At 44.0% G+C, this 10,807-nt stretch overlaps 1 protein-coding gene across 1 annotated transcript; it reads left to right on the top strand.

Annotated features, from left to right (window-relative positions):
- Window positions 1-6,934: 6,934 nt before the first annotated feature.
- On the top strand, window positions 6,935-10,080 carry FZD2 (frizzled class receptor 2). Its single transcript, XM_088470658.1, has one exon. The coding sequence runs from the start codon at window positions 7,436-7,438 to the stop codon at window positions 9,092-9,094; it is 1,659 nt and encodes a 552-aa protein (XP_088326784.1). The 5' UTR covers window positions 6,935-7,435; the 3' UTR covers window positions 9,095-10,080.
- Window positions 10,081-10,807: the final 727 nt, after the last annotated feature.

Raw genomic sequence — 10,807 nt, 5'->3', positions numbered from 1 at the left:
CTACAGGGGCATAACTATGGGGGCACTACTACAGGGGCATTATATGGGGCACTACTATAGGATTTCCTTCCTTTCAAATCAAGGGGGTAATGTCGGCGTATCTAAATATATTTTGGGGTAAAAAAGTTCCCTGACCCCTGAACTAGTAGGATGGTTGGACAGAAAATCTTTACGTGTGTATGCAGCTTTAGTCCGTGAGGTGGCCCACACACTGATAGTTGTTGGCCCGGATTTGGTAGTATAGTGGTTAACATTGCTCTCTAAAACCACTGAGGTCATAAGTTCAATTCCCAACCAGGGCCCTATCTATGTAGAGTTTGTATACTCTCCCATGAGTGCATGGGTTTCATCTCACACCAAAAACATACTGGTAGGATAATTTGAGTCTGACAAAAATGAACCCTTGCTTATTTACTAAGCGTTGGGTTATAAAACCCAGCACTTCCGATTGTGTTTATGCCTGAAATTTAAAAGGGTAATGATTTTACCAGCAAAACCCAGCTATTAAAAGAATTGCCCTTTTAAATTTCGGACATAATAAACATGATCACAAGCGCCGCGTTTTAGCACCTGACACTTAATAAATAAAACCTTTAGACTGTTAGCTCCAGTGGGGCAGGGAATGATATGAAAGACAAATATTATCTGTACAGTGCAGCATAAATTGGTGGAGCTATATAAATAAATGACAATAATAATACTAAGGTTCACTTTGTGTCCAACAAGTAATAATTTGTGGACTCAGTAACATTGTCTATCAATTCAGATTGATCTGCATGTGTAGCCTGCTAAAGAATTTACTGCCAACCACATCTAAATGTTATTAAGGTGGATCTGTAACCTTCACACAATCAAAGCAGCCATTTTGTGGGCAGAACTATTATGCATGTGAATTCAGATTACCAATTTGCTGGGAACTAGTGAAATCGCTGAGGCATAAGCCACATTGCACCTGATGTCCTACTAAGGCACTAGCTCAGAGCAACTAACAGACTGGAATGTTGGTTCACAGCCACAAAATAGCGTCTCCCATGTGTGTAGGTGACTGATCCACTTCAATAATACTGGTTTCTTTTTTAAAGATTTTGGGCTGGGATAGATATCTTACTATTAAAAAACATATGTAAATGTGTACGTTTATTACATTGGTAGTATTATGTGTAATATGAGTTGAATATTGTATTTCTGTAGTAGGAAGGAAAGGAGTATTAATGGTTAAAAAATTTTAATGTGTGATGTACTTTACAAACATATTTGGATAGTATTTTTGCAATCATTTAACTTCATGCGTCTCAGCAGTAGTATCACAAACTGGATTCCCCTGCAGGGGTATTTTATGAGGGGAGCCCCGATTGTGCCATGCATGCGCATGTTAGACTCTAGTACTGTGTCAGTCTACCGCGCACCAATGCCATTTGCCCAGTGGATTCTCTATTGCGCATACACACACACTGGACCCAATATTTACTGGTTTCGAATATACCTGCAGTTGTGTCTATTGAAAGTCAGGGAAATACAACATAGTTATCTTGTTTCTCACACAACAAAGAAATAAGCTCCTTGAAAGCAGCCTGCAGTACTATTATTACTCAAGGAGCGCTGGAATGCTGTAACTGTATTTTGGATGATCTTAAGACAAAGTGTTTAAGAAACCTAACTGCATGAAAATTGCCCTGTACAAACTGTGTAATTACAATACCTAAGAGCACTTTTGGATTATTGATTTGCTTGTAGAAACCTTACACTGTGCTCGCCTTTTATTCATTGTTTTTTATAACAGGGCAAAAGCAGTGCCATAACAAGGTAGCAGTGCGCCCTGTGCTGGCCCTGCCCCCTTAGCGCATGACATCGCGCAGAGGACACTGGGCCACCAGCACCAGGAAGGGCAGCACTGCCAGAAGCATCCTGAGGAGCAGCTGCACACAGATGGCAAGGTGCATGCCTGGAGCGTCTAGGCACTGGCACAGCGATAGTGGTTGCAGGGTGCCGTTCCAGGCCTTGACATATGTATGTATGTGTGCCACAGGCACGAAAAATTGGTGTGTTGCAAGTCAATGGGGCTGAGCAGAGCACCAGGAAACGGAGCTGCTCAGCCAAGCTTTCGGGTTGGATTGGCCCAACATGCCATCGGTCTTTCTGTCATTTGCTAGAAGTGCCCGATGGTTACATTTCTCACCTCAGGTGCTAAAATTTGCAGGTACATCTCCAGTGATTTCAATAGGTCTCAGTGAATTGATAGGCTAATTATTAGTACATTCCATAACATGACTGCTTCAAGAATGTTCATGCAACATTTAGGAGCATATTATTAAAATTTGCAACCTACCCCTAAAAATTAACATACTTTATAGCTGCATATCGTGGCAATAGGGAATATTTTTTCAGTGGTATGGATTTTCCTATATCTGTCTTGACATGGGCTCCTGTAAGAGCCTGCCCCAGCGTTAAGTAAGAAGTAAAATGACCTCCTTCGCAGTTCGGGCCTGGCCACGCAACAGTGCTTGCGTGGCAATTTGGCTATGCATGTGCAGTAGTTGTGATAGGGATCACGTTTAGCTACAGCCCACATACAGCCTTATGGCGCGTACACATAGTCAGATTTAGCAGGACGATAAGAACGATATCGATATATATCGTTATCGATCATATCGTCCTGTTTCTGGGCCCTTCCAACCCCCAAACGATGGTTGATACGCGGGCACGGATGGTCGATATTGACCATCACCCATGCATGCAGGCAAACCTGGTCGATATCGACCAGGTTAACCTAGTTACTATAGGGAGATCGACGATCGCGGGTTGTTATAGTTGTTTGGGTGTTGGTGCATGTGCTGGATGTTCGATATCGAATATCCAGCACATGAAGGACAATCAGACAACGATATCTGATTGTTGTCTGATCGCTCCGTGTGTACGGAGCTTTACACAGACAAGTTCTGAAAACTTTGGGCCTGATTCAGACCCACTCGCGAGCGGCTGTCCGCTCGCAAGTGGGTCGATGTTCTGGACTGAGCATGCGCACGACGGAGGGAGCTCCGTCGTGCGCATGCGCCAGACGCGACAAGCGAAGGAAAGTCCTTCGCTCGTTGTGTCCGATCAAAGGGGGCGTGCTGTCAATGTTGATTGACAGCACGCCCCCTTTGGTAGGCGTGCCGGGGGTGTGCCTCCCTGACGGGTTCGTTCCCACGGGAACGCCTCCCGTCAAAAGCCGGCCCACTGACATCACTAGTGATGTCAGTGGGAGTGATTTTGGCTCTGATAGAGCCAAAATCACTCCGGAGCTTGCGGTTGAAAACCTCAACCGCAGGCTCCGGCTCGCAATTTCGATGGTCGCGATGGTCTCGACCATCGTGGCCATCAAAATGCACGCTCGTATAGCCTGTGGGTGGTGACCCACAGCTATACGAGCGTCCAGAAGGACGCTCCATTTTCATGGAGGCCGGCCCTCATTCAGAGCGTGCGGCTCTGAATGAGGGCCTTTGTTTTCTGATCTTATTAAATTGCAGTACATTGTATTGGGATGGTATGCTGCGATTTGAGTACCTAATACAAAAGACGTCTTCAAAATCTCTTACTTTTGACATTGCTAAATACTTTACTTAAATAATGCGGAAACTGCTGTTTATACATTATTTCTGGATCCAAGGGGATTTGATAAACAGGACCCTAAGAATCCCGAAAACAAATGTATAATGCAGATTTTTTTTTTGCTATATGCATTCCAGCAGGGTTGACAACCTTCCAAATATTTGTACTCACACTTTATAAGGGTTTATGGACAACCACAGTTTTTACAGACATATTTCCTATGCATAATGAAAATATCTGGAGGGGGGGTCATAGAGTTACAAAGCCCTATACAGGCCCACAGCACGGATTGTGCATCTCATGTATAGAATAGTAGTTTTTGTTGATGTCTTATTAATGATATTTTGAAATCTGTACTATGGACAAATCAATTAGTGTTTATTGACTGTCAGTAATTTACGAACATCTGACAGCCATGCATTGCAATATTATAACAAGCAAATCATAGTGTGGGTGATGTAAGAAGAGGGGGTAAGTGCCAAATGCGCTATAACCAGCGCTATTTGACATTTACAATGAACATTGGTATGTATGAAAGCAGATAACATAGAGAAAATCACATTTCTCTACGCTATCTGCAAACATCTAATGATTCAGCTGTCGCCATACAATAGCAAACTCATTCAGATGTTATTTAAAAAACAATAAGCGCACTTGTGTGGCTTATAGTTTTTCACATATTGGCCGGATGGGATGTAGTTATCAGACCAGCGGACGGCATGCCGCCGGTCTGAATCCCGACACTGAAAGTCCGACATGGGACTTAACAGGGCCGAAACTAGGATATTTGTCACCCGGTGCAAGGTAGCAATTTTGCGCCCCCTCCCTTCCTGTACCTGGATTTTGTCCTTGCTCCTCCATAAGGCAGTGCACTAGTCAAGCGTTCCTGGTATAGTGACTTACATTATTCCACACACAATAATGGCCATTACACATTATGCCACACACTGTAATGCCTATTACCAAAGTGCCACTTACATATTTGCCTGACACCATTTTATGCCCCACAGTAAGGCTTCTAATTACTTTAAAATCACCTGCTCGTTGTCAGGGGGTTCCATGCTCGTTGCCAGGGGGTTTCATGCTCATTGCCAGGGGGATTCATGCTCGTTGCCAGGGGTTACATGCTCGTTGCCATGGGGTTTATGCTCGTTGCCAGGGGTTACATGCTCGTTGCCATGGGGTTTATGCTCGTTGCCACGGGGTTTCACGGGAGAAGATGCAGCTTTCAGCATCTTCTCCCGGCACTTGCGCTGGCCTAACAGACAGTAGAGGTCCAGTAGGACCTCTAGTGTCTGTCTCCTCCTTGGCGGCGGCCATTTTTGGATGGCCGTTTTCCGCATAGTCTATGCCAGTGTTGGCTAACCTTGACACTCCAGCTGTTATGGAACTACATAACCCAGCATGCACTGCTACAGTTTTGCTATTAGGGCATGCTAAAACTGTGGCAGGGCGTGCTGGGATATATAGTTCCACAACAGCTGGAGTGTCAAGGTTAGCCAACACTGGTCTATGCGTGGAATCTGCTGAAAATGACCATCCAAAAATGGCCACCGCCAAGGAGGAGACAGACACTAGATGTCCAGTAAGGACTTCTAGCATCTGTCTCCTCCTTGGCGGCGGCCATTTTTGGATGGCCGTTTTCTGACTCTGCAGCCCCCAAGCCACCGTGAGTCATCCCTTTTTCACCCCCTGCATTCCGGCACCCGGTGCACGTGCACCTCTAGCCCCACCCTAGTTGCGGCCCTGGACTTAAGATAGGAGTTGAAATACTGACGCCTATCTTAATCCCAACGCCGGAATCCAGAAGGATGCCAGCAGAATGAGGTAACTCCGGGGTGCCCTTAGTGTTAGCCGCTGAGGGGGGGTGTTAGGTTTAGGCAATGTAGCAGGGTTATGGATGTTTTTTTTTGGGGTGGGAGGTTAGGGTTAGGCACCCATAGGGGTTAGGTTTAGGCACTAATGGAGAGGGTTAGGAGGAGAAGGGGGAAGGGTAAGTATACTTACCTGACCCCTATCGGGATACCAACCATCAGGATGCCGCTGCCAGTATTTTGACAGAAGGCATCCCGACAGCCGGCATTACATACCGATTCCAGCAGGATTACCTGCTGGTATGTGCACTAATCTGGGGCAGTTTTTGTGGGGTTTCCTGCTGCGCACAAGATCTTGCGATTTCTGTGAGATCTTGCGCATGCATAGTAGGGCTAGGCTGATGCACTGTGGGTCTTGCACAGATCGTCGGAGGGAGGAGTTTTCTCTCCCCCATTTCGGCATTTGAGATGTTAATGGTAGCGGATTCCTTTTCGGTAGATGAACCCTGACGTCAACAGTTACTGTCCAACGTCATTACTTACTATCCACGTGGGTATAGAGGGGGAACATAAACCTATGGTGAGTGAAGCGAGCCTGCAAGGGGACAAATTTCTTCATTTGGTGGCCTTTATGGGTATAGAACCGCACTTCCACCCTCACTCCACGTCACTTCCAGGTACATCTACTGAAGGGGATCTATATACTATCAGATGTTAATACATCTGGGCGTTATTGCTTCCTGCCTCAGGATGATATATGCCGCTATAGTACATCTCCACCAGTGATACAAAGAAGACACACCCACAAGTCATTTTGAACAAATTAACAACTACACACAAAACGATTTTACTTACACAAACCAACAACTCTTTACTGGGAAAGCTCATTGAACATTCATTTCAATAGCTCAATAAACAGACTCTTTATCAGCCTGTGCAGATAAACCTACTTCAGTGCTAGGTAACTGTAGAAAAGCAAGAGCAAATGAAGGTACACACAATACAAAATGAAGACGCATCAGTTGAGTTTCTGTTGAGAATCATAGGGTGATGGATTTAGTCATTCGCGAAAGGAGTGTGTAATAGGATGAGATTAGGGATCTGTGAATTAATGGCGATCATCCTACTTAAATTACAGCATTGTTGGGATTTACATGTGGAAGGGTGGCAGTTTGATTTGCATACTAAAATGAGAGCACTTTGTGCTGGAGTGAGATTGCGTTTGTTTGAAAAGTTGTGTTTTATTCCAGTATGTGTATTGCGTAGGGTAGGGATTCATACTTATGCAGCAGAGTAATCGGATACAGGGTTACTAGCACTTTATGGGATGGGGGTAGGGTCGGAGACTAAAGTTCCCTAATCCTATAGACATGCTGCTGATTATCCAGAGGGGTGTGTAGCCCTCCCTCCATTCTAAGTGCTAGCTTCTGATTGGTGAGGTGGGATTTTTGGGGAAGGGTTTTTGGACCTGACAGGAGGGGGATGAGGGGCGGTTTCAAGGCGGCCCCTTAGTTTTCACTGGAAAGTATCCGGTCTCGGGATAGAGGGTGCCTTGAAACTGATTGTTCAGAAGTGACTAGAGAAGCGGAGCACAAAGAGAAAGTGATCCGAATCAGAACCGGAGGAAGCAGAGCTGCGATACTCGGCTCTAAGGTACCCGGATCGTAGCTGCTTGTTGCTAAAGTGGTGATACATACATGTTTTCACGGCTGAATGGGAAGGCGGTAACTCGTGGCAAAGATCGGGAAAGTAAGGACGTAGCCCGGGGCAGGCAGCTCCAAGAAGGGAGGTGATACAGAGTACACACACAGTGTTGCTGCGGTGCTGAGCGCAGTGGGACTAAGCTGTGTGATCTCGATAAACACCTGAAGAGTGGACGAAATTGATTCAATTCCATCGACAACTGGACTTGAAGCAGACAGACCACCCGTGAAAGCTGCAAACCCTCGGACTCCACTTGTGGCTCAAGGCTAGTCCATTGACTGGATCCCACAGAACAGGTGATTGTACAACACTTTACCACTGCCTCAACCATGCAGGGTGCGCGGACAGCCACCCTTCCCCAATTCCTGAGCTCATTTCTTACCCTATGCATACTGGCCACTGCCCAACTCCATGGTGAAAAAGGTATCTCCGTGCCAGAGCATGGCTTCTGTCAGCCCATCTCCATTCCTCTGTGTACAGACATTGCCTATAACCAGACCATAATGCCCAACCTCTTAGGGCACACCAATCAGGAAGATGCTGGCCTGGAGGTCCACCAGTTCTACCCATTGGTAAAGGTCCAGTGTTCTTCAGAACTGCGTTTCTTTCTATGTTCAATGTATGCCCCAGTATGCACAGTGTTGGAGCAAGCTATTCCTCCATGCCGATCTATTTGTGAACGTGCAAGACATGGGTGTGAGGCCCTCATGAATAAGTTTGGCTTCCAATGGCCAGAGAGGTTAAGATGTGAGAACTTTCCTCGTCATGGTGCAGAGCAGATTTGTGTTGGGCAGAACCACTCAGAAGATGGAGGTCCAATTACTACTAGACCACCACAACATGGCACCCCTGAGCCACCAATCTATGCCACACTTGATCGTCCCTTCCACTGCCCTCGGGTGCTGAAAGTACCTACTTACCTGAACTACCGTTTTTTAGGAGAGAAGGACTGTGCTGCCCCATGTGAACCTTCTAAGAATGATGGTTTTATGTTCTTCAGTCAAGATGAAATCCGTTTTGCTCGGGTTTGGATTCTTATTTGGTCTGTACTTTGTTGTGCCTCAACTTTCTTCACAGTGACTACTTATTTAGTTGACATGCAGAGGTTTCGTTATCCTGAAAGGCCCATAATTTTCTTGTCTGGATGCTATACCATGGTGTCAGTGGCCTACATTGCAGGGTTTGTTCTTGGGGATAAAGTTGTTTGCAATGAGGGATTCTCAGAGGATGGATATAAAACTGTTGTGCAGGGTACCAAGAAGGAAGGGTGCACTATCCTTTTTATGATGCTTTACTTCTTCAGTATGGCAAGCTCCATCTGGTGGGTCATTCTGTCTTTAACCTGGTTCCTGGCTGCTGGCATGAAGTGGGGGCATGAGGCAATAGAAGCAAACTCTCAGTACTTCCATCTGGCAGCATGGGCAGTGCCAGCTGTGAAGACCATAACTATCCTGGCCATGGGACAGATTGATGGAGATCTTCTCAGTGGAGTTTGCTTTGTAGGACTAAATAGTATTGATCCGCTGAGGGGCTTTGTGCTGGCCCCTCTCTTTGTCTACCTCTTCATTGGAACCTCATTTCTCCTTGCTGGTTTTGTATCCCTATTCAGAATCCGGACCATCATGAAGCATGATGGCACAAAGACAGAGAAGCTGGAGCGGCTAATGGTGCGGATTGGTGTCTTCAGTGTTCTGTATACTGTACCCGCCACAATTGTCATTGCTTGTTACTTCTATGAGCAGGCCTTCAGGGAGCACTGGGAACGTAGCTGGGTGAGCCAGAATTGCAAGAGCCTAGCTATACCATGCCCACTGCAATACACTCCTCGCATGACGCCAGACTTTACAGTTTACATGATTAAGTATCTAATGACCCTCATTGTTGGCATTACTTCAGGTTTCTGGATATGGTCAGGCAAAACCCTTCACTCATGGAGAAAGTTTTACACCAGGCTTACCAACAGCAAACATGGAGAAACAACTGTGTGAGGACTGAGAGACTCCTGATGGGACCTATAATCAATCTTAGACTATATATTCTCCAGACTATTCTCCCCCCCCCCCCCCCCCCCCTCCCAATTCTTTGTCACTACGCTGTCTGTGTAGCTCTCCATATGATACCTTCAGGCACATCTTTCTGGAGTTGTAATTAAGACTGTAAATAGAATTTTTGTAAATTATATATTTCTATTTAAAATATGGGGTTAAAAAATTGAAGAGATGCAGGAAACTTCCATGGAAAAATAGACCTTCTTTTCTTCAACTATTTCAGTGACTTGACCGTGCCTTTTGAATAATTGCAGATATTTAGACTTCTGTTTTTTTCCTGAATAATACATATACAGTATTTTTTTTTTATATATATATATATATATTTTTTTTTTTTCTGTTGCTCCGCTACATAGTGGAATTTTAGTAGTTTTTAATTTCATGTAAGCCAACCAAAGAACTTTGAGATCATCGAATTGTGTTTGTGTGTGTCAGAATCTCAACATCTTAAGATCTATTCTATTGCTGCTGCTGTAGTTTCTGTCAGCAAGACAAAACTGGATTTTTGGGGGGAGAGTCGGGTTTTATTTTTTAACTTCCCATTCTGTGCATGAATTACAGCCAGCTGGGTTTTTTCGTTTTTTTTTTTTTTTTGCTGTTTTTTTTAATTGTTTGTGAGGGATGATTTGAAACCAGACAAACGCATATTCACAGATCTAGATGAGAGGAGTTGGCTGGAGACAAACGTTGGCTACACAAGGGATAATGGTACAGATTCAACAACTGACAAATACATTTATATGTGTGTCAAAAAATGGAGAGGGATGTGTTTTATGCTCTGCAGAAACCTGTAGAACTTGTGTACATTCAAGGGACTTCAATATGAACCGGTCTTCCCAAGAATCCTATTTGTTTTTTTTAAATATATGTTGATTTTTATTAATTTTCAAATTAAAAATGGAAAAAAAAAAAATATTTTTGTTAAGAACAAGTAGAAAGTGTTTTGGTGTTTCCTCTTTGTCCTACAATTGGTCCTAAAAATGTAAAGATTCTCTCTGAAAAAGGATAGTATCTGTATGATCTTTAACAGGCTCCTGTAGTCTGCTGTTGTGGAACCAGAAGTCCCAGCATATCTGCCACCCAGATATATATATTTTTTTTCTTTAGGTTTACATTACTCTTAAGGAGAGTACAATTCTAATGTATATCATTGACTACTATGGGCTGCTGGGAGGTTTTGCTCTTATAAAAATACTAGGTGTATCTAGCTTTGCAGCCTTATGTTTGTCTGAAAGGATTATCTATCCAAATAGAACTGTTCTCTGAGTCTAGTTTAAGTTGTATTAATGAAATACAATATCTTGTTCTTATACATTTCAGCACCTTACTAATATAAATAAGTATGTGTTATGTTTATGGCTGGTAAATATGGTTCCCCCACTATTTATATTGGTTGTCATATGGCTGTGGTTGCTATGCTAAAGGGCAACATAAGATCGTCAGTGTTCCATTCACTTTAATGTTGCACTGACAGCATGCATCATCACCTCAGAACTGTGCAGTTTGCCATTCGGAAACACTCGGCTAAAGAAACAATCTGTAAACTAATTTCAAACACCTTCATATACACTTTAGTGGTTAATACTTGGCTGATCCTACTAACTTCTTCAAATGTAATAAGTTGAATTCATTTTTTTTTTTTTACCCAGAACT

Source organism: Taudactylus pleione, unplaced genomic scaffold, assembly GCF_031769625.1.
Source record: "Taudactylus pleione unplaced genomic scaffold, aTauple2 ptg000102l, whole genome shotgun sequence".
NCBI classification, from domain to species: Eukaryota; Metazoa; Chordata; class Amphibia; order Anura; family Myobatrachidae; genus Taudactylus; species Taudactylus pleione.
Note: the sequence above shows the minus strand (reverse complement) of the source record. Positions and strands in the feature narration are given on the sequence as shown.

What these genes read in the sequence shown, in the direction of transcription:
- FZD2 (XM_088470658.1), top strand. Translation starts at nt 7,436, where the DNA reads ATGCAGGGTGCGCGGACAGCCACCCTTCCCCAATTCCTGAGCTCATTT.